Below are 24,025 nucleotides of genomic sequence, written 5' to 3'. Positions count from 1 at the left end.
AAACTCCATTTTATATTTGTTGAAAGAAATGTCATTGCAATATCGTTATATAGATGTTTTCATTTATTGTATACATATTAGGTACACAGCTTAAAAGGAATAAAAACCCTACTCTCTAGAACATAAGACAATAAATAGAACAAAGACTGGCACTATTATACAACTGGAATTAATGAACATAAATAAGAATAAGTATGTGATTTTCAACCACATTCATATTTCAAAGTTTTAAAACTATCTAACCTTTTACGATGACTAAATCTTAACTTGAAACTGTAGAGTTGGTGAAGGATGTATGCCATTTAAGTATTAGTTCAGAGACTTACAAAACAATTTTACTGGTAGTATTTATGTATGGGGAGCAGAGACCTACTTACTGTGTATGACTATCATGTTTTAGGAGACATGATGAAGTTTTTATATTACAAGGAAGAAATCAATTTTAAGTATTAGTTATTTTAGAAATACTACCTAAACTAGGATGACATTTACGAAGTATTATATATTCCTTCTTTAACTGCCTTCTATTAGTCTATAAACTATATCAAAAGAAGTGATGGAAGTTAACATTTTTAACATTTTGGATAGTCAAGTTAGAAAAGGAACTAAAGACAGGAACTCAGATTTAAGGTTCTGAATGCCCACTAGGTTTGGCACATTTTCTTTCTTCCAACAAATTATCTTCTTTTAGAAATGGAGTATTTAGTTAACTATCCCTCTCGGGGACCTCGGCTATAATAAAAAAGAGGCCAAGAGACCACAGATGCAGACACACTGGCATTGCTGGAGAGTGACAATGAAGAACCAGGGGCAGAGTCTCAGGGACACAGGAGACCACAGCAGTCTGGGCTACTAGAATTGGGTGACAAAGCAAGCTAACTCTTGTCTTCACAAAATTTACCTGTCTTAGAGGAAAAGTCAGTCTATTGAGATCGACAAGGTAGGATTAGCTTTCCTATGCACAGAAGGCAACACCTGCTATAGAGTGGACATTAGTAGGAGCGCTGACTGCCGTGAATACTTAGGTACTTGGCGACTCTTGACCTAAGGGACATGCAAAGCCACAACAAACCAACCAACCAAACACCCTCGGAATAATACAACCCCACTCCTATCAGAGCTTCACTTCTCTTCTGTCGTGTCAGTCTCCAAGTACAAGCGGCACAGGGCTGCGTTGGGGCGGCACACAAAAGCATCAGTTTCACTTCCCAACTCTGTTAACTGCTCCAGTGAAGACACACAAGGAAAATGGTCTTTTAACATATCTGGCAATTTCGAAGTCTTCTCTTGAAGACGTCGAGATCGTCTAACTGGTGTGAGAAACTTTAGCTCTTTAAATGCAGAATTTGTTTCGTCAAACTGCATCTTCTTTTTCACACTAAAAAAACCACAAAATTATTCCCAGAGTTAAAAAACATGTTAACATTTTCACTTCACACTTTTATGCTATTTATCATACTATAACTTGTATTTTACAACCATGTCACTGCTTGTCCTACAGAAAGAGGTCCTGCAATAAGTAAGGAACTTATTCATTTCTCGTTGTTACAACTTGTACACAGTAGATACTTGAATATCTATAGAATTGGCTAATCGCTCAATTCCAAAACCCACTGTTATTAATAATACACAGAGATAAAAGTAAAATGATGTAAAAGTTTTTCTTTTTGAAAATGGCAATATTTAGGGAAAAGCAAAGCAAATACAGTATTTAAAAGGCGAAATGTTCCAATCACATTTTGTTTGTTTCAAACCTTTCTATTAACAAATAGTTCTAATCGGAAGCTATCTTAAACATTTTAAAATACCACATGCATTATCCTAAGCATAAAAACAAACCAGAGCACATTACATTTTAAAAGTTTACCTTTGCAAGTATGGAGTAGTAGACACATTATATTTAATTAAGCAACCCGCCCTAGTTTCTGATTTGGGGGTTTTAACATCACTGGTTGGATCTTTTGTTTTGTCATCTTGCTCTTTTTCACAACCTTGAAATACCACATTTCTAGGATGCTTATTTTCTATTTCCGGTTTTTCTGACCCCAGATTAACACTTATATCGTCAATGGTGGCTTCTTGGATTTGTTCCTTGGTTGCACAAGGCTCCTCAATATTTTCTCCTATAGAAACAGATTTATAGATTAAGCTTTTGGTCAAATTTAAAGAACAAAATCAGAAGACAAAGTTATTTACAGTTGGCCAGATTTTCAAAGTAAAGGAACCAAACTGCCATCTCCCAACCACTAGTTTTTCTAAGGAAATACTGCTAACAATTATTTAACAAATATTTACTATCTCCTATGTGTCAGGGATTATAGATACAAATATAAGAAGGAAATCATCCCTATCTTTAAAAAGTTCACATTCTGCGGAAGAGACATGCTTTAAAATAATTATAAAATGAGGAAAATGCTTTAATTGAGGTAAAAACAAAAGGTTATGGGAACCCATAAAAAGAAATAACTGACTTTGCTTGAGGGACAGGGAGATGGCAAGGGAAGGCTTCACAAATGACATTTAGGCAAGGTCTTGAAAAATGAGTACAAGACGAAGACAATTTCGATATGAAGCTTAAAAGAAAATGATCCATTAAGACAACATTAAAGGGCCAGTGTACTTAGAACATAGGGTAAGGAGCAAGGTGGAAATGTTGGAAGGAGGTGATGAGTTCAGACAGGTAGGAAGTTTTAGTTAAAAAAATTCACTGGAGAGACAGATACAATTAGATTTGGTCACTATACAGAATGGTTTAGAATGGCAGGGAATGATTTGTGGGACTTCCCTGGTGGTCCAGCAGTTAAGACTCCGCGCTTCCACTGCAGGGGCACGGGTTTGATCCCTAATCGGGGAACTAAGATCCCACATGCTGTGCAGTGCAACCAAAAAACAAAAAGGCAATGATCTGTGCTGGTAAGAAGACAAAGCTGTTATCACAGCCTGAGCAAGGTGGTAGTGGTGGACAGTGAGAAGGAAGGGCCCAAGTTTAGTGTTATTCCTGAGTCAGGACTTAACAAATTAATGCATATGAAGGTCTGAATGAGTGTGGATGTGTGCATTCCTTCTAAAATTTCTTGCTTCAGAGTCTTTAATGGCAAAGGAGGATTTTTTCTTTTTTTTTTTTTCTTTTTTGGGAGGAAGAGATGGTGGTATGAGGAAGCAGCGAGGGAAGACAAGGCGTTCTAAATAAAACATGTTAGATGTGAAATACTTGTGAGACATCCTGGTAAATCCACTGAGCTGAAAAGACCTTTAGATTTGATTATTAGGAAATTATTAGGTTTTCTTCCTTTTTTTAAATTGATACAGATTTTACTAAGTGATGATTTTAGTTACATGATAAAGTGAATGTGGTTTAGTGAGGATAAGGTGAAGTGAGGAGAGAGGGAATATCGATTCATTAATTCAACAAATATTTTTGCAGTAGTACTGGGGCTGCAGTGGCGAGGAAGATCAGACCCAGTCCTTGACAACAGAGTTTAGAGTTTGAAAGACAAGACAAACAAACAAGCAATCAAGTGCATAAAAGACTGCACAGAGAAAACCAGCGAGCACAAAACAGGGCATATCATCTAGTTGGGTTGAGAGGAGAGGTGGACATCCAGGAAGGCTACCTCAAGGAAGTGACAGGTGAACTGTGGTCTAAAGGATAAATACGAATTAGGTTAAAAGTAGAAGACTGGCTTGGAGAGACCCAGAGGCAAGAGAGATAGTACAGCCCCTTCTAGGAAATAAAAAAAAAAGTAAAGAAAGAAATCAGGGATGTGGAGGAGAAGGAGTGACAAGAGAGGCTGGGATCAGGAATCTAAGCAGATACGTGATGGGGCATTTTGGTTGCAGTCTTGAGAACAGACTGGAGCCAGAGTAGAGAAGCAGGAAACTAAGTAAGGAAACCATTGTTGTAGTCCACGTAAGAGCTGTCAGTGATCGTGACTATAGTAATGAGAGTAAAGATGGAGAGAAGTGGACGGATTTTAAGAGATGCCTAGGAAGTTAAACTGAATTTTATTGGCTAGGAAACAGGGGTGGGAAAGTGGGAAAAGAGAGAAGGAGTGAAATATAATCCCAAGATTTCTGGCTTGGAGAACTCGACAGTGTCGGTCACTGAGATAGGGAACCAAACTAAGGAAAAGGTTTAGGGAAAAGTGATGTAGTCAAGTTTGGATTTCTGGGATTAAGGAATCTGAGAGATACCCAAGAGGTGCTTCTCTCTCTTATTATTTGTCTTATACTTCCCAAAGATGTTTTCTTGCTGTTTACAAATAATTTTAATTTGTAAAATGTATTTTATACCTAGAATTTATAATTATATATTTCAAAAGCCAAGAGTTTATGGATAGCATTTCTTTTTCCATCTAAAGATAAATATTCTAGCAGCTGGAAAGATGCCACTAACTAGTATGATTCTATTAAGGAAAATAAAGGTAGAATAACTGAATCAGGTTTAAATACTGGTTTTCTCTTTCTAAATATCTCTAGAGCCAGTGAGAATTATGAGGAAGAAGGTTCTATAAAATTCTTATTTCTACTTTGCTGTCTTTAGCACAAAGACACAGGATTGGGTTATACTTAAAAAAAAATTTTTTTTAATTGAGGTATAAATGACATACATTAGTTTCAAGTGTACAACATGATTTGATATTTGTATGTATCATGAAATGATGACCAGAACATATTGTGAAATGAAAACATCTCTCCCCATACATAGTTACACATTTTTTTTCTTGTGATGAGGACTTTTAAGATCTACTTTCTCAGCAACTTTCAAATATGCAATACAGTGTTATTCTCTACAGTCACCACGCTGTACTTTGTATCCCCAGGACTTATTTATTTTATAACTGATAATTTGTATCTTTTGGCGCCCTTCACCCATTTCAATGGGTTGGGCTATTCTTAAACCTTTCTGCCCCTTTGGTTTGTGGTATCCTAGTCTTTCCTGGTTTTTCCTCCTGTCTCCTTGACCATTCCCTCTTAAGCTCCTTTAAATATAGCCAGTAAGATCAGAGCATATACATCTGTATGTTCCACTGGGGCATAATAACAGCAAACATAAATAGAAATATTCTCTGTTGAACCAAAAAGTCTTATAGATCTCATCTAGTCAAACTGCCTCATTTTTAAGACAGGAAATTAAGGCCTAGAAAGGTAAGGTAACTTTCACAGACACATGATAACAAATTTGGGTTTCAAACCAGACCTCCTAATTAAAAATTATTCATATTCATACTATGTAAAGCCAATGAATTTCAATGAATTTCAGAGGTATGTCAACAGAAGTATGAGGAAAGAAACAACTTAAATATTTAAAAAGTTTAAAAAGATAAAAGAAAAATAATTCAGCAAAGAAATTTAATTAAATCATAATTCACTTGAAGAAAACAAAAGAAACGAACTTACCAAATTTAACTTTTTCTTGACTCTTCATTGTAAGAATGTCAACAATTGCATGTCGCATCTCTTCAATAGGCTTAATATTTTTTTAATGAAGAAACCAGACCCATGTAAGTTTTATATTCTCAGACATTAACTAAGGTTGTCCAAGTTGAAAATATTAAAACCAGTGATAAAATTTCACATTTTATAACAAAGCAATGATTCTTGGACCATTTTTCTCAGAACACTTATTTTGCCACTCAAATTGAAAAAAATGACTGTCTTTTCCAAATAAAAATGAACTTAAGGTGGGCTTCCCTGGTGGCACAGTGGTTGAGAGTCCGCCTGCCGATGCAGGGGACACGGGTTCGTGCCCCACTCCGGGAAGATCCCACATGCCGTGAAGCGGTTGGGCCCGTGCGCCATGGCCGCTGAGCCTGCGCGTCCGGAGCCTGTGCTCCGCAACGGGAGAGGCCACAGCAGTGAGAGGCCCGCGTACCGCAAAAAAAAAAAAAAAAAAAAAAAAAAAAGAACTTAAGGGATAGAATTTCATCAGTTTAAACAATTTCCCCATAATTTTTCTTAAGCCTACGGTAAATATTACTGCTTACCTGATAGGAACAAAAGGAATGAACAAATAGCAAATTAAGACTATTAATATCTATCAAAGAGCTGATTATATTAAGTTTCTCTAAATTTATATTAGTTTATTCCTTTTCCCCTACATCCAAGTCCATGGTTATATTTTTGTTTCACATGCTATTAAATGCATTTCTGAAGAGTTCAAGGTTGATCAGCCTAACATTTCATTTATTCAAAAATTCAAGGGCCTCCCTGGTGGCGCAAGTGGTTGAGAGTCCGCCTGCCGATGCAGGGGATACGGGTTCGTGCCCCGGTCTGGGAGGATCCCATATGCCGCGGAGCGGCTGGGCCCGTGAGCCATGGCCGCTGAGCCTGCGCGTCCGGAGCCTGCGCGTCCAGAGCCTGTGCTCCGCAACGGGGGAGGCTGCAACAGTGAGAGGCCCGCATACCGCAAAAAAAAAAAAAAAAATTCAACAGTTTAGTAAAGCATCAATTATATGTCAGATATTATAAGCACTTACTATGTTCCTTTGAACCACGATGCCTGTTAATGCAATAAATTCAAAATATTATACAAAAGAGAAGCTCAGGCTCATATTCTTAATTCTAGAACTTAGTCCTGAACTACTCACCCATCTGGCTTTTAATTTTCTTGGCTAATTTTGATCCCTGTTTTCCAATTTCTGCTCTGGTCTCACATCTTTCTCTTTACACTACTGCTTTCTCTGTGAACACCTGGCTCTAGTTTTGCATCCTAGCTATACTGTCACAAGCTGCTGTAAGTAACATCCCTTCTGGTTCAATGTAGTAGGGACCTAACATTCTCTTCCAGGTGAGATTCGGTGAAATACAATTACCCTTCAGCAAAGTGTTTTACACATAATAGCCATAGAGAGAATATCTGCTGAGTATTTGATTTTTGATTCAGGTGAAACATCAAATAGCATTTGCTGGTTTTGCTGATACTAAAGGATATAGACCTTTCTTAAGAAAAGGCTAAAAAAGTTTTTAAAAAACTCTCTTTGCAAACAATTTCCAAGAATGCGTTTCTGAGAAACTTGGTCAGAAAGAAATACATTTTAGGAATATCTGCCCATAAAGACAACAAAACCAATCAAATCAAAAAATCCTCAAGATATCATTTTTTTCTATACCCAGGGTTGTTTTGGTAGCAGCACACAGGAAGAGGTGACAGGTATAATATCAAACCACTATGGTGGTAATAATGTCAGAGATATTAGTTTATTGCCATTTTCTGGACCAAACATATGGCATATAAATGTGAGTCCATAAAGATATACTCCTGAAGTGAAAGAGAATTCTCTCACAAAGGCATCAGAGCTTACTAACGTTTTAAAAGTTAATTTAATTCCATTTGCTTTCTAGTCAATAAATATATTTTAATATTGAAAATTCAGTTTCCCAGTAGATTTCTCAACTAGAGAATGTGCAAAACGACATGCTGTGCTAACATATTTCTCACAGCACGTTTCATGAAATACACATTTCAGCTTTATCCATTTTCTAAGGTCTGATTATCCCTAGTACGTGAGCAAGTTTTAGAAGGTTGAAAAACAGCCTTTATTATATGCAATCCTTGTGGCCTTTAAACATTCATCACTGCCACATATATAACCGCCATTTTATCAGGTTATGTGGTGATGCGTTCCAAAATAATTCTGAATTATTTACACTGTAATAATAAAGCCCAGTAAGTTTTAATCTCACCTGAGCTCCTGCCAGAATGGCCTTCTCATAGATTGCGATAATATTTTCAATAGGACTCGTGAGTGGTTCAACACGTGCAAGGCATATCCAATATTTAACAAGTTTTTTGGCATCTGGAATATCTTGAATCAGGTCGTTTAGTGTAACCAATACTTCTTCTTTTGGACATCCCTAAAATCGCAAGAAATAAAGTGAGTGATGTCATTTAGCCTACAAACTATGAACAATTAAGTAAACTTACTGTAATCAAGGTCAGTGATAAAGAGAGAAAAGGTTGGTAGAAAATTATTCATAAAATATTCACCATTATACTCCTTACTCCAGACTTGTTCTGAATGGCTAGCAAGAAGCAAAGCAGTCAAAAGTCAGAGAGAGAAGAAAAAAGAAATACTAGTTGAGAAAAATATTAGTAAAAAAATGACTAAAACTCTACTGGATCTTGATGTTTATCCTCTTATATATTATGAGATTCTATTTGTTATACTTTTAGAATTTTTGCATCTACCAGATGCTTATGAGAATAGCTTGCAACTTTTTTCAATTATCTTTGTCAAAAAGTTTTGATAGTAAGATTAAAATGCATCTGTAATGGTTTATGTACTTAAGAGCTATATATAGTTAAGTAGTAGGGCAGAAAAATTCCATAGTATCAATAAAAAACCCCAGATCAGAAATAAGAAGAGAATCAGTTTCCCTGACTATAATTTTCACTGGTTGTCAGAACCACAAAAAGTCGAAAGATGCTCATGAAGACTAGAGAAAGGTTTGAAATCACGCTCTATATGTTCAGTCTTGCTATGGATCTTAGATACTAGTGAGTGATGGGGAGATCAGCTCGATGCCTTGTGACCACCTAGAGGGGTGGGATAGGGAGGGTGGGAGGGAGGCTCAAGAAGGAGGGGATATGGGGATATGTGTGTGCATATAGCTGATTCACTTTGTCGTACGGCAGAAACTAACACAACACTGTGAAGCAATTATACTCCAATAAAGATGTATAAAAAGAAATTCACAACTATAAGCGACAGTTAAACAATATATTAAGATGATTTTTTTATAAATATTAAAATATACATGTATATATATATTTTTAAATTAAGGAGAAGTCAGGAAATTAAAAAAAACGCTCTGAAGTTGATGACCATACACATAGGAATTCTGGTCCAAATTGTAAAATTCTACAGTTCAAGGCCATGATGATATTGGTTTAGATTAGTGGGATTTTGTTTGCAACTATTTTAGTTAAATTTAATCTGTGATAATAATTTGTGTTGCTAGTCTTTGATAAAGTATGGGAATGAGTTGAAAAAAAAATTGTAAATATATTGAATGAATGTAAAAACAAAAGTATCAGAGTGAATATCCACCCCCAGCCCACTCCATGGTAACATCTTAGAGGAATACAATATTTACAACTCAACTGAAAAAAAATCTAAGTATCCATTCGATATATTTATATGAACTCAGTGAGAATGGAGTCCATTTAAGGCTAAAGAGAAACAATCTCACAATTAACAGTAAGTCTCCATAACACTGCTGACACATTAACTGGTCAAAAAAGATTGACAGTATAATTTAATGAGATAATGTTGATGAAGGTTAATTTGCAAACTATAAACTACTACACAAATATAAGACAAAGACTCTACCTCATTAATCAGGTTTAGGCATTCAGAAAATGTCTTGTTTACTTTTTCAGTAAACAATCGTTGTTCGTCTTCTTCTGCCATGGTAGTCCAGAAGGACCCGACTGGTTTTTCATTTTGTGCTTCGGGCTCAGGCTGGGTAACCACTGAGCTCGGAGGCCTTTTCATTACTCTTCCTTTGCCAGCTTTCCACTCACTCAGACGAGCCCTACAGTTAGAAGCAGCATATAAACATTACTGTGATACTGATAACAGAATTCTGTCAAACAGAGTGAAAGTTAATATTTCAGGTCTTTAAGTAATTCTACACTAGTGGCACATACATAGTTCACCAGCTTGAAGAAAAAGAAAGACAGAACCTATCAATGTTAATGATATGCTCACAAAGACCCCAAGAATGCATTTTTAAATGGAGAGGTAATAAAATATTTCTCAATTTTATTAAGCATTTTAACTTAGATTACATAAAACAACCTAATTAAACACACTCAAGCACAATAACTTAGGACATACTGTTCCACAATATAAATTTGCTTAAATTGATCTGCATATGACTGAAGAGAATCCATGTACAAAAAGCTCTAATACATTCAAGGAAATGATAAGCCAAATTCACAAATGGTACCCTACTAAAAATTAAGCTAACAAAATTACATCTACTTACTTTCTCTCCTCCGCAGTTTCTCTGGGCTGAGTCCATCTACTATCAATAGCTGCTTTCACCATGGTATATCTGCGCTGGTCAATGCTTTTTGACTTTTCTATCAGTTTAGTATTAGAAGACGAAGCAGGCCTGGCTACCATTTCAGATGTCACGCTTCTTGATAGTGTCTTATTTCTTTTTATGTCCTGAGAAGAACTCGTTTTGATAACAGACGAAACTGTATTTAACTGTAATAATTCTTTCTCTCGAGGCCCTTTCCGAACTGTAACATTGGCAGACGTCCTACTGATGCCTTGTTTCGTGGTGTCCTGGTTATTACTGTGGTGACTTCTAATAGAAGGTCGCACAAGTTGACTGCTCTGAGATGTAGTGCTCACAGATTTAGTGGCAGTCGTCATATGTGAGGCTCTATCACTTTTCACTGTTACACTGCTGGTGTGTACAGGCTGAGACTTTGTGGCTTTCAGGACAGTAGCTGAAAGTTTCTTCGTTGTTGCAGAACTCTCATCTTTGACTTGTAGAGGTTTTCTAAAGGAATTAATCTTAGACTGAACAATTTGGCCACGATAAGATCCAAGCACAGGTTTCTTGGGCATGTTAGCCTCTTGCTTTGGTTTTTCTGTAGTCATTTGTTTCTTTTTACTGTTGTTTTTAAGGTGAAATGCTTGGCTTAATGTCATATGTTGACTTTGGGGGTCATCTATAATCGGTAACAATGGCAGAGTTTGATTATTATCCTCAAAATTAGGTGTATCAACTGCTGTAGTTGAATTGGTTAATTCATTAGAAGGTTTTAAAGGAATACAGTTTTTTTCCATTGTTATATTATTCTTGATCCCAGTAGGTCTACCGACATTCTCTTTATCAGCCTAAAAGAGTTAAAGACAAACCTTTCAGAAAGAGTTTAGGAAAAAACCTTCTTTAGGAATGAGGGGAAAGGGAACATTTAGGAGGGCTATTCCGTATCTTACCATTTTTGCCTTAAGTTCCAGAACTTTTGTCTCTTCTTGGATCTGGCCTTCAGATGTCCTCACTCTCTGGTCTCTACCACTTAAAAAAAAAAAAAAAAGTCCATACCAAGGAAGCTTCCTTTTCTCGGGGAGGTATGGGAGGATATAACAATTATCTGACTTTGCAGTTTTAAACTGATGCAAGAACTGAGCTGAGATTTATTTGTCCTAAGCAAAACTCTTCTTTATTATAGGGTGATTTAATAGCGTAAACAAGACAGCTGGGGAATTTAAAGGTATCTTCTTACAAGCCTTAATACCGCCCCCCCCCCCGCCGTAATCTCATTCTAAACCATTCTCTAGTCATTCAAACAAGTCTTCAAAAATCTTTATTAAGCAACATTTTCTTTGGTTAGTTTTAAGTACTTAGTACCAGACTTACGTTGAAAAAAAAATTTTAAATAGCTCTCCCAAAAGAAATTCAAAAATTTCCACACACACTCACAACTTAATTAATCAATGTGGATTTTAGTTTCTAAATAGCATTGCATTTAGAATATATATCTACAAAGCAAAAGCTTCTTCAAGAATTAAACTTAAACTCCTTTTTTACAGATATAGGCTAGTCCAGGCTACAGTATACGTTAGTACAAGCTGTGAGAATCTCTTAGCAAGTGATTTTGTATTCCAAGAACGAAGGGAAAAAAAGGGTCAGCTGGATATGCCTTGGATTCTAAGGTAGATTTCAAGTTCAGAGACGTAAAAATGTGAACAAAATGTACATTTTAGAGTCAGCAAAATTTGATTTCTGTATAGTTGAGTTTAGAATGTTCTTTTCTTCCCACTGTGTATAAGAGTACTCTAAACCCCACGACCCAGTTGGATTCCTTATTTAAATAAGTAGTTGAGAGTCACTGTCTTATGTGAATTAATGTTCTCTTTGCTTTCTCTCTAGTAATCTCATTCCACCCCAAGGTTTTAAAGAAATACCATCTACACACTGACAACTCCCAAGTTTATATCTGTAGTCCCGTTCTCACCCCTGACCTTCAGACACATCGCTATTTGGCATCCCCACTTAGATGTCTTATTGCTGCCTCGGACTTAACATGGTCAGAACAGAACTCCCGTTTCTCCCACTCCTCCCTCAGGCTTCCCATCTCAATATATGGTATCGCTATCCACTCAGTTATTCAAATCAAAAGTCTAGGATCATCTTTTGTCTTAAACAAAAAATTGGGATTTGTGAAAGAAAATGTTTATTCTAAAGAAAAGCAACTAATTAATGTAGAGTAAAACAATTAAAAAAATTTTTATTTGGAAACAATGCCAAACTTATATAAAGTTGCAAAATTATAAATAATTCAAACTCTTTATCCAGATTTGCCTATTGTTAACATTTTATCCCATTTGCATTATCATTTGCACTCTTTCTGAACATGTCTGTGTGTGGAGTATACACAACTTTTTATCTGAACCTTTCAAGTTAAGTTACATACATGATGCCTCTTTACCCTTAAATACTTAAATGTTTATTTCCTAAAAATAGGAATTTTCTCTTACATAACCACAGAACAGTCATCAAATTCATAAATTTACCTTGATTAACCATTTTTAAAAAAATTTATTTATTTTTATATTTATTTTTGGCTGTGTTGGGTTTTCGTTTCTGTGCAAGGGCTTTCTCTAGTTGCGGCAAGCAGGGGCCACTCTTCATTGCGGTGCGCGGGCCTCTCACTATTGCGGCTTCTCTTGTTGTGGAGCACAGGCTCCAGTCGCGCAGGCTCAGTAGTTGTGGCTCATGGGCCTAGCCGCTCCGTGGCATGTGGGATCTTCCCAGACCAGGGCTCGAACCCGTGTCCCCTGCATTGGCAGGCAGACTCTCAACCACTGCGCCACCAGGGAAGCCCTGATTAACCATTTTAATCTATTGTTCATAGTTGAAAACTGACCTAATAATGTCCTTTATAGTATTTCACCTTCCACTATTAAATACAGTATAAGGGTCAGGTATTGAATTTAGTTGTCATATCTCTTTAGCCTCCTTTACCCTGGAACATTAAGGATCATCTTCAACTCTTATTTTTTCTTTTACATCCCATATCTAATCCATCACCAAGTCCTGCCAGCTCTATCTCCTAAACATAGCAGAATCTGAGTATTTTCCACCCTGGGGAAGGGTATGAAGCATTCATCAAGACAAAATATATCAATAAGTAGGGTACCTAATATAAAGAAATACAAATTAAAATACTGGATTAAATAAAATTCATTTCATCTTTAAAAAACAAAACTTTAAAAATGGGGTTACTAGCAAATTTTAAATTACATGTGTGGCTCACATTACATCTTTACTGAACAGCTCTGATATAATTTGACAGATGTGAAGTGAAAAAAATTTGACCTCACCTGGATAATATCTGATTTTCCTGTTTGTATGCAAAAGAAGTTTTTCTTTTTAACAGATGCTCCTTGAGTTTTTGTCTTCTTTGCTCTAAATAACAAAAGAGCTACAGGTCAACATCAGCTGCAATAACAACATCAAATAAAATACTGACTAAATGAAGATTTAACTTCGAAAAATGTTCTACTTGAGATTACATCTTATGTATAACAGAAAATTTCCCAGTTCAGTACTGCCTTTGAGAAATAATCACATTTTGAAATGACTGTTACTATAACTGGTCCCCATAACCACTCTGTACAAGAATCACATTCTCTACTGTCTGAAAGTGAAAAGTCTGGAGAACATCATTTTCAACATACAGCTCCTGAAAGCCAAGTTTTAAGAAGCTAAATGGTAGAGATGAGACACCAGACTCCAAGTTCTAATTTACCAGAATTGGGTGAGAATTTCTTTCCTGTTTTCCCACGTGTAGGACAAGAAATATCTATTATTTCTTAAGACGCAGCTAACCCTAGATTTCTATAAAGCCGAAGGCGACATGTGTTAAATCTGAAGCATCAGTTGAACACTCCCGTCCCTCCAGAAACTAACTCCCGACTCAGGAGGCGGGAGCGCCCTGCGCAGGCGCAGTCAGCTCCCAGCACCGACGCGGCCCTGCCTCCGCGGGCCCGGGTCCCCAACGCGGGTCTCTGCCGGAGCCGCGCACACTCCCCCGACCCCACCCCACCCTACCCCCTGGCCAAACGGATCCTCTCACCGAAGCCCGTCGCCGCCGCCAGTGGGTCGCGACCGCACGCGACGCGTTCAACGCGCACACTAACACCACGGAGCGGGCACCACTCCGATTGTCCATTTCACAAACCCTGTCCAGACTTCTCGCATAACTGAACTGGGCGGAAACTGGTCTGCGAACCCAAGGCCCTGATGGCCCGGCCCGAGCCATCCCCCCGCGGCCGCTCCGGCCGTTACCGGCACCGCGGCCCTCACCTCTGAACGCGGACTGGGCCCTCTGACTCGGGGGCAGCTGCAGGTCCTGGGGCACGGCTGGGGTGCTCATCGCAGCTCCGGGCAGGGGGACGCGTCTCCGACTCTACCACCGCAGTCTCCCTCAAGCCGGCGCGGCCGCACACTGCCGCAATACCCCCTGGGCTCGGCCTTAGACTGCGCGACCGCCGCCTCCGCCCATTGGTGCCCGGCGTGAATTGAATGGGCCAATGGGCGAAGAGGGGCGGGGCTTGAGACTGCCTGTTTCAGTTAGGACCTCTCGGGACTGAATCCCTAGGTTTTCAAACATAAACAGCGCTCTTGTCCTGGACTTGGCAGCTTGGGAGGAGTCGGACAGCGAAATCCCTGCCCTGTAGCAGATAGCTCTCGTCTTTAGACGCTCACAGTGCATTGAGGAAGGCAGAGGAGAAAAGTGCTGTTTGGAGTGTTCAGTGAGGCAGAGGATTATAAGCACCCACTACTGTACCTAGAGCATGTGTATTTCCTTTTCACAAATATTACTTCATTGCGGCATCACAGCTCTGAAGTGGGAAGTTATCATCTCTTGTTTCACAGATAAGGTGACAGGCTCAGAAGTTATTTGTCCACGTTTGCACAGATTGCAAAGAGGAACTGAAATTAGGGTCTACTTCCCTCTGTACTACCCAATTACCAGATGAGAAAAAGAGAGGAAGAGAAAGGGCTAAAATGGGGATAGACCTTTCTTTTATAATCCTGTGAAGGTAAAATCAGCATTTGTTGTATTCATTTTGTGTGTTTGTACGTTTAAGTGTGCTGCCATAATCTTTCAGTCCTCACCTAAAAATATTACCTCCATAAAGCCCTCACAAACACCCAGTGGATAAGACAGAATGAAATAACTCAGAGCTAGATGGTTTTGTGGGTGGTGCTGGGGGAGAGAGGGAGAGTTCTGGGCTGTGCCTTTCTGATTTTGAGCACAGGGGTCATACCATTTCTCGGCCTTGCTTGATCACTGAAGCTAGGTTTAGCTGGACTGTTTCAGCCAGGTTTTAAACATGGAGACAAAGATGACAAGATGCAACTTCTATCTTCCCTGCCCATGTGTGAGGGCCTCCACAGATGGCTCTCAACTGTGGTCAGTGTTTCCCATCTTTCCCTGCTTTTTCCGTCAGCATTTTATGCTAGCAACTTGTTAAATTCGTTTGGGAAGTTAATTTGGGATATTCTGTAGTTTTCTTGATGAAATGTCTCATTTTTAGTGTAAATTTGCCTACACTTAAGGCTAACTCTGGGAGGACCAACAGCCAAACAGCACGCATCACCATCCCTAAGACATCACTGCTGTTTAGATACTACTGTGAATATTATTGATTATTTACTAAAGTTTCATCAGACAGGTTGGGTAACCAGGGATTCCCATTAAGTAATGGAGAACAGTTTAACAAAATAGAACAGGTGAAAAATGACTCAAGGGACTTCCCTGGTGGTGCAGTAGTTAAGAATCCTTCTGCCAGTGCTGGGGACACAGGTTCAATCCCTGGTCCAGGAAGATCCCACATGCCACGGAGCAACTAAGCCCGTGTGCCACAACTACTGAGCCCTCATGCCACAGCTACTGAAGCCCATGCACCTAGAGACCGTGGTTTGCAACAAGAGAAGCCACCACAGTGAGAAGCCCGCGCACGGCAACTGAAGAATAGCCCCTGCTCGCTGCAACTAGAGAAAGCCCGTGAGCAGAAACAAAGACCCAATGCAGCCCAAAATAAATAAATTACAGAATAGATAAATCCATAGAGACATAACACAGTTTGTGGGCTGCCAGGGACTGGGGTTAGAGGGGAATGGGGAGAGACCACTTAACAGGTAAGGGGCCTTACTTTGGAATGATGGAAATGTTTTGGAACTAAGTGGAGGTGATGGTTGTACAACACTGTGAATGTATTAATGCCACTGACTGAACTGTTCACTTAATTTTACGATATGTGAATTTCAGTATCTTTAAAAGTGGGAGTGGTTAAAAAAAAGAAAGCGACTAAAATGTAACTGTGGAAGATCTCAATAGGCTGAAATGGTGAGGTTTTCCATCTTGGTAATTCTGCTCTAATCTCCAGACTCACCCATTCCAAGATGGGTATCGTTTAAAGACACTTTTAAAATATCATTGTCCCACAATTGTTGGGAGAGAAGGCAGATCATTTTCTAAAAGATCCAAAGAGAAGACTTCCTTCCATAACAGGTCTCTGCCAACCACAGCCGACCACGAAACTGCAGCCACCTGGGGTACTGACGATCAGCTTCAGTTGTTCGTCCTGTGGTCGTGTGAAACAGGGATAGTGCCTGTGAGGGGAAAGGGTGGGATCATCCAAGGAATAGAAGGCAGACAAGGACAGGGTGATGACACAAAGTCCAGGGAGGAGGGAGCCTCAAGATAGAGGGAATGATCCAGGGTTGACCACTGAAGAGGTTTAGTAGGATTGGGACTGGAAGGAACTGTTGGGTTCAGAAGCTAGGAAGTTCTGGCAAAACATTCTGTGCAAAAGTACAAAATGTTGTGGAAAGAAATAAATCCTAAATAAATGGAGAGATATAATATGCTTATGGATCAGAAGATCCTGTATTGTAAGATGTACATTCTCTCCAAGTTGATCTGTTCATTCCCATCTCAGTCAAAATCCTAGAAGATATTTCTATAGAAATTGACAATTGGATTCTAAAATTCAGATGGAAATGCATAGGATCTGGAGAGGCAAACAATTTTGAAACAAAAAGTTGGAGGACTTACACTACTTGATTTCAAGATATATTATAAAGCCACAGTAATCAAGACAGTGTAGTGCTGGTGTAAGGAAAGACAAAAAAATTAAAAATCACTGGAATACAATAGAGATTCCAGAAATATATTCAATCCTCTGTGGCCAATTGATTTTCTACAAAGTTTCTAAGACAATCTGATGGATGATCTTTCCAGCAAATTGTGCTGGGACGTCTGGATATCCACATACAAAATATTAACCGTGACCCTTACCTCACCCCTTGAACAAAAAAAACCTCAGAAAACAAACCAAAGTAAACCTCAAAATAGAACTAGACCTAAACAAAAGAACCCAATCTATAAAACTTCTAGAAGAAAACACAGGAGAAAATCTTAGTGGTTTCTTAAACAGGAGACAACATGAACTAAAAAAGAAACAATACACTGGATTTCATTAAAGAACTTTTTGTTCTTCAAAAGACTCTTCAGAAAACTACAAAGTAAGCTACAGAGTTAAAGAAAATATTTGCAAAACATTTGCGTAAGGGACTTTTATCTAGAATATGTAAGAACTCTGACAAAATTATTTAAATGTGCAAGAAAATTGCACTTCACAAAGAAGATATAGGAACTGAAGACAAGCACATGGAAAGATGCTTAACATCACTGGTCATCAGGAAGATGCAGGGACTTCCCTGCCGGTCCAGTGGTTAAGCGCCCCCTGCGTTAGTGGTTCTAATGCAGGGGGCGCTAAGATCCCACGTGCCAGGCTGCACGGCCAAAAAAAAAAAAAAGATGCAATTAAAATCACAGTGAGGGAGTTCCCTGGTGGCCTAGTGGTTAGGATTCCAGGCTTTCACTGCTGTGGTCTGGGTTCAATCTCTGCTCATAATGAAATACCACTCACTATGCAGCCACTAAAATGATGAATTACCAAGGTTTGGCGAGGAACCGGAACTCTCCTACACTGCTGGTACTAATACAAAAAGTGTATAGCTACTGAAGAAGACAGTTGGGCAGTTTCTCATAAAGTTTGACATGCATTTACCATATGATCCAGCAATTACTGTCCTTGGGTATTTGCCCAAGAGAAAGGAAAACAAATGTACACGAATGTTTATAGCAGTTTCATTCGTAATAGACCTAAGCAGAAAATAACTCAAATCTTCATCAGTGGATGAATGGTTAAACCAATTGTGACATAGCCATATAATCGACTGCTACTTGGCAATCAAAAGGAACGAAATACTGATAAACACAACAACAGGGATAAAATGGGAAAACTCAATTTTTTCCCTCCTAAGCGAGGAAAAACACAGTCCTTCTCTACTGTGTTTCTTTCCAGTGTGTATCCTTTACTTCTACATGAAACATTTCACTTCTGCTCACCAAATATTTGGAGGTTCCCACTGGCAATAAGCACTTCCCTGTGACACCAGCTGGGTGTCCTATAATTTAACTCAATTCTTAACACTACAGAGTCAGTGTCAACTCCTACAGGTTAAAGGCCCAGTCCCACAAGACTGCCCCCACCCCCTACACTTCAGATGCCAGTCACAAGCCCAGGTTATCACCTGTGCTTCTGATGAACTGACTAGAGATTGGAGGTTCCAGTGACCCCCTCCTTGGGTTCAATTAATTTGCTAGGGAGGCTCACAGAACTTAGAGAAACACTAACTTACATTTACCAGTTTATTAAAAGATGTGATAATGGATACAGATGAACAGCCATAAGGTGATGAAGATGAAGTGAAGAAGTGATCCATAGGGTGAAGTATGCGAGGGTCCCGAGCACAGGAGCTTCTGTCCCCGTGGAGTTGAGGTGCGTCACCCTCCTGATGTGGATGTGCTCACCAGCCTGGAAGCCCTCCAAATCTCCTATTATTGGGATTTTGTGGAGGCTTCTTCATGGAGACATGAGCAATTATTAATGCTTTTTCTAGCCCCTCTCTCTTCTCTAGAGAACTGGGGGTGTTATGGACCCAGGCCCTTGGACTCTTTAATCAATAGAAATTAACAAGGCCAGATGAGAAATTCAGGTGAGCTTTCATTGGGACTGTGCTGCAGCATGAGGGAGAGAAAACAAGAAACAGATACACTTGTTCGCTCCCCGAAGGGGCGCGTGCTGGTTCCTTAAATGGAGTGAGGGTCGGGGTGGATCAGTGTGTTGGGCATGAGGCATAGCTTAGGTGGTCTGCCCACCCCCTTGGTTGTGCTGTGTGCAACGATCATGCCCAGCACCCTGCTTTTGCTCTCAGCACCTCGGAAATGGTGGTTGGTTTGTGGCCTTTTTGTATCTTATTGTTCACAATTGCCCCAACTGGGGCATGCCTGCCGTTATTTTAGTTTCTTTGTATTCTGTTGCTGGAAGAGATGTTTGTCCAGGTGCAAGTGCAAGCACTCTGGTAAAGAGTACCAGGTCCCAGCCTATCTTAGGGGTGGGGATGGGGGCTGAAAATTCCAAGCTTCTAATCATGACTTGGTTGTTCTGGTGACCAGCCCCCATCCAGGAGCCCACCCAGAGTCACCTCATTAGAGCATGAGATACTCCTAGTGCTCTCATCACTAAGGAATTTACAAGCGTTTCAGGAGTTCTGTGCCAGGAACTGGGGGCAGAGACCAATATATATTTTCTATCTCACAGTGGATGCATCTCAAAAACATGGCATTACATTTAACAAGCCAGATACAAAGGACCACAGACCTTATGATTTCATTTACATGAAATACTAGAAAAGGCAAAACAATAGTGATAGAAAGCAGATCAGTGGTTCTTAGAGGCCACAAAGTTGGGGGGGGGAAGGTTGAATACAAAGGGCCCAAGGAAACTTTTTGGGGTGATGATAATATTCTTTACATAATGACTATGTATAATGGTAGTCAAAACTCATCAAATTGCATATTTAAAGACTGGTAAGGGCTTCCCTGGTGGCGCAGTGGTTGAGAGTCCGCCTGCCGATGCAGGGGACACGGGTTCGTGCCCTGGTCCGGGAAGATCCCACATGCCACGGAGCGGCTGGGCCCGTGAGCCATGGCCGCTGAGCCTGCGCGTCCGGAGCCTGTGCTCCACAACGAGAGAGGCCACAACAGTGAGAGGCCCGCATACTGCAAAAAAAAAAAAAAAAAAAAAAATCATTGTTATTGTTCTTAATCCCCAAACTCCCCCAAATAAAACTTTATCAGAGGGTATTTTGTTTAATTAATCTCACTTCATAGTTACCAAGACGAGCAATTTCTAACGTTTACATTTTCTTCTTTCAGAAAACCAGAAGGTTACAGGGAAAAAGTCTATTGCCATTTCAGTATAGAGGATCTTTTATATTCGGTTTATGTCTGCACAGATGGTTTTCTCTGAAAGAGCTACAGAAGATAAAGGAATTTTAAAGTAAGATGCAGAGATTGTGGCACATCAGGGCCTTGATAACCCCAGGCTGCAGGGTGCTCTGTGGCCAGTGTGTGAGCAACTGTTTGAAGATGTTCATTATCCTGCAAGCTTTGAAAGTATCTTTTCAACATCGAGTCTGGGATGTGCTACTTGTTTTTGACCCACTCAGATACAACATCCATACTATTATTACTTATTTTTTCGCCTTTTAAGAAACTGACATTACTCCTGTTCTATTAAGGCCCAAGGAAAAGCATTTTCTTCAACTAGTAGCTACGATGTCAACAAAAACAAAGAGCAGGCAAGGCACTGGATCCTTCTTTCTTTCTTTCTTTCTTTTTTTATTTGGCTGCGGGATCTTCGTTCCCTTACCAGGGATTGAACCCCTGCGCCCTGCAGTGGAAGTGTGGAGTCCTAACCACTGGACCGCCAGGGAATTCCCTGATTTGATTTTTATTTAACATTTAAAGCAATTGAAGTACAATTGACATATAACATTATATTAGTTTCAGATGTACAATATAATGATTTGATACTTGTGTATATTGCAAAATGATCACCACAAGAAGTCTAGTTAATATCAGTCACCATACACAGTTAGAAAATTTTTTTCATGGGATGAGAACTTTTAAGATTTATTCTCTTAGCAGCTTTCAAATATGAAATATAATATTATTAATTATAGTCACCATGCTGTCCCCATGACATTTATTTTATAATTGGAAGTTTGTATTTTTTGACCCCCCTTCACCCATTTTGCACACCCTCAACCCCCCACCTCTGGCAACCACCAGTCTGTTGTCTCTATGTTTTGGGGGAGTTCCATATGTAAATGAGATCATACAGTGTTTGTCTTTCTCTGACTTATTTCGCTTATGTAATCCCTTCAAGGTCCATCCACATTGTTGCAAATGGCAAGATTTCATTCTTTTTACGGCTGTATAATATTCCACTGTATGTGTGTATTATATGCCACATTTTCTTTATCTATTCATCCATTGATGGACACTTAAGTTGTTTCCATCTTAGCTGTTGTAAACAATGCTGCAACAAACACGGGGGTGCAGGTATCTTTTTGAATTAGTGTCTTCACTTTTTCCAGATAAATACCTGGAACAAAATTGTTGGATCATATAATAGTTCTACCTTTAACTTTTTGAAGACTCTCCATACTGTTTTCCATAGTGGTGGCAGCAATGTACATTCCTGCCAATAGTGCACAAGAGTTCCCTTTTCTCCACGAACTTGCCAACACTTGTTATTTGTTGTCTTTTTGATAATAGCCATTCTGACAAGTGTGAGATGGTATCTCACTACGGTTTTGATTTGCATTGCTCTGATGATTAGTGATGGTGAGGCCCTTTTTGTTGTTGTTTTTAATTGAAGTATAGTTGATTTACAATGTTGTATTAGTTTCTGGTGTACAGCAAAGTGGTTCAGTTATACATATACATGGATATATATATATATATTTCATATTCTTTTCCATTATAGGTTATTATAAGATATTAAATATAGTTCCCTGTGCTATACAGTAGGACCTTATTGGTTGGGTTTTTTTTTGGTAAATTTATTTATTTATTTTTGGCTGCATTGGGTCTTCGTTGCCGTGCGTGGGCTTTCTCTAGTTGCTGCGAGCAAGGGCTACTCTTTGTTGTGGTGCGCGGGCTTCTCACTGCAGTGGCTTCTCTTGTTGCGGAGCACAGGCTCTAGGAACGCGGGCTTCAGTAGTTGCAGCACACAGGCTCAGTAGGTGTGGCTCACGGGCTCTAGAGCGCAGGCTCAGTAGCTGTGGTACACGGGCTTAGTTGCTCTGCGGCATGTGGGACCTTCCCAGACCAGGGCTCGAACCCATGTCCCTGCATTGGCAGGTGGATTCTTAACCACTGTGCAACCAGGGAAGCCCTGTTATATATATATATATATATATATATATATATATAACATTTTGAATCTGTTAATCCCAAACTCCTAATTTATACCCCCATACCCGGCCCCCGCTTTCCCCTTTGGTAACCTTAAGTTTGTTTTCTATGCCTTAAGTTTGTTTCTGTGTTTCTGTTTTGTAAATAAGTTCCTTTGTATCATATTTTAGATTCCACATATAAGTGATATCATATGGTATTTGTCTTTCTCTTTCTGACTTACCTCACTTACTATGATAATCTCTAGGTCCATCCATGTTGCTGCAAATGGCATTATTTCACTCTTTTTTATGGCTGAGTAATATTCCATTATATATATGTACCACATTTTCTTTATCCATTTCTCTGTTGATGGACATTTAGATTGCTTCCATGTCCTGGCTATTGTAAACAGTGCTGCAATGAACATTGGGGTGCATGTATCTTTTTGAATTAGAGTTTTCTAGGGATATATACCAAGGAGTGGGATTGCTAGGTTATGTGGTAGCTCTATTTTCAGTTTTTTAAGGAACCTCCATACTGTTTTCCATAGTGGCTGCACCAATTTACATTCCCACCAACTGTGTAGGAGGGTTTCCTTTTCTCCACACCCTCTCCAACATTTATTATTTGTAGACTTTTTAATGATGGCCATTCTGACTGGTGTGAAATGATACCTCATTGTAGTTTTTTATTATTTTTTTAAAAATAAATTTATTTATTTTTGGCTGCACTGGGTCTTCATTGCTGCACACGGGCTTTCTCTAGTTGTGGCAAGCAGGGGCTACTCTTCGTTGTGGTGCGCAGGCTTCTCATTGCAGTGGCTTCTCTTGTTGTGGAGCACAGACTATAGGCACGCAGGCTTCAGTAGTTGTGGCATGTGGGTTCAGTAGTTGTGGCTTGCGGGCTCTAGAGCGCAGGCTCAGTAGTTGTGGCACACAGGCTTAGTTGCTCCGATGCATGTGGGATCTTCCTGGACCAGGGCTCGAACCCGTGTCCCCTGCATTGGCAGGCGGCTTCTTAACCACTGTGCCACCAGGGAAGTCCCTTAAATGAAAATGATTTTAATGTCAAAAATAAGGGTACAAAATAGTACTTACATACTGATTGAAGCTGTGTGAAAATAATTCAGGCCATGAATATTCATTTGGAAAAAAACAGTTATCATTTACAGCCTTTAATGAACATGGCAGCATGCTGGGCACTGACAAGAAAACGGCACAAATACGCAGGAATAAAGCACAATAAGAAAGTCCAAGCTGCGGTTTGGGCTCCCTCAAAGTCCGTTGTAAACTCTGTGTTTGTGCCTCAGCTGGACAAAGGATGGGGTGGATGTCCCCACCGGGACCTTGGCGGAAGGAACGCCAGGGGGCGCGCCAAGCACGTCGCCACGTCCCCCGGCGCCCCCGGGGCAGCGCGCGTTCCCCAGAGCGCCCGGGCAGGAGCGCTACCTCCCTGCCGGCCTCCACCCCGCCCACCGCCAGGGGGCGCCGCAGGCTGCCCGGCACTCGGCTCGCCGCCGGGAGCGCCAGCTCGGGCGAGCGGCGGAGGCCGGCCTGAGGGGCGGCCATGGACCGCTTCGTGTGGACCAGCGGCCTCCTGGAGATCAACGAGACCCTGGTGATCCAGCAGCGGGGAGTGCGCATCTACGACGGCGAGGAGAAG

General features: G+C 39.9%; 2 protein-coding genes across 3 annotated transcripts in view; one reads left to right on the top strand and one right to left on the bottom strand.

Moving 5' to 3' along the window:
* Nucleotides 1–14,502, bottom strand: CKAP2 (cytoskeleton associated protein 2). Of its 2 annotated transcripts, XM_060079979.1 has the most exons (9): nucleotides 14,341–14,502; nucleotides 13,356–13,440; nucleotides 10,968–11,046; nucleotides 9,997–10,865; nucleotides 9,336–9,540; nucleotides 7,687–7,857; nucleotides 5,401–5,470; nucleotides 1,868–2,123; nucleotides 5–1,378 (listed from the first exon to the last, which is right to left on the bottom strand). In XM_060079979.1, exons 1-9 carry the CDS (start codon nucleotides 14,408–14,410, stop codon nucleotides 1,123–1,125), a joined length of 2,061 nt encoding a protein of 686 aa, XP_059935962.1. In that variant the 5' UTR covers nucleotides 14,411–14,502; the 3' UTR covers nucleotides 5–1,122. The 2 variants fall into 2 exon arrangements, with proteins under 2 accessions (XP_059935963.1, XP_059935962.1); XM_060079980.1 differs by lacking the exons at nucleotides 13,356–13,440; nucleotides 14,341–14,502 and having other exon boundaries at nucleotides 1–1,378; nucleotides 9,997–10,886; nucleotides 10,968–11,029.
* A 9,354-nt stretch (nucleotides 14,503–23,856) lies between these two features.
* VPS36 (vacuolar protein sorting 36 homolog) overlaps nucleotides 23,857–24,025 on the top strand; it is a 33,928-nt gene continuing 33,759 nt past the window's right edge. The window contains exon 1 of the mRNA XM_060080250.1: nucleotides 23,857–24,025. Within this exon, the coding sequence (XP_059936233.1) occupies nucleotides 23,930–24,025 (96 nt within the window). The 5' untranslated portion in view covers nucleotides 23,857–23,929.

Source organism: Mesoplodon densirostris, chromosome 17 (assembly GCF_025265405.1).
Source record: "Mesoplodon densirostris isolate mMesDen1 chromosome 17, mMesDen1 primary haplotype, whole genome shotgun sequence".
Classification (NCBI taxonomy): Eukaryota; Metazoa; Chordata; class Mammalia; order Artiodactyla; family Ziphiidae; genus Mesoplodon; species Mesoplodon densirostris.
Note: the sequence above shows the minus strand (reverse complement) of the source record. Positions and strands in the feature narration are given on the sequence as shown.

What these genes read in the sequence shown, in the direction of transcription:
- CKAP2 (XM_060079979.1), bottom strand. Translation starts at nt 14,410, where the DNA reads ATGAGCACCCCAGCCGTGCCCCAGGACCTGCAGCTGCCCCCGAGTCAG. An exon ending in GAAACTGCGGAGGAGAGAAA is followed by an intron (nt 9,541 to 9,996) that starts GTAAGTAGATGT and finishes TTCTAACTGTAG; the next exon opens with GGCTCGTCTGAGTGAGTGGA. An exon ending in TCAAGAAAAAGTTAAATTTG is followed by an intron (nt 2,124 to 5,400) that starts GTAAGTTCGTTT and finishes CTGTTTCTATAG; the next exon opens with GAGAAAATATTGAGGAGCCT.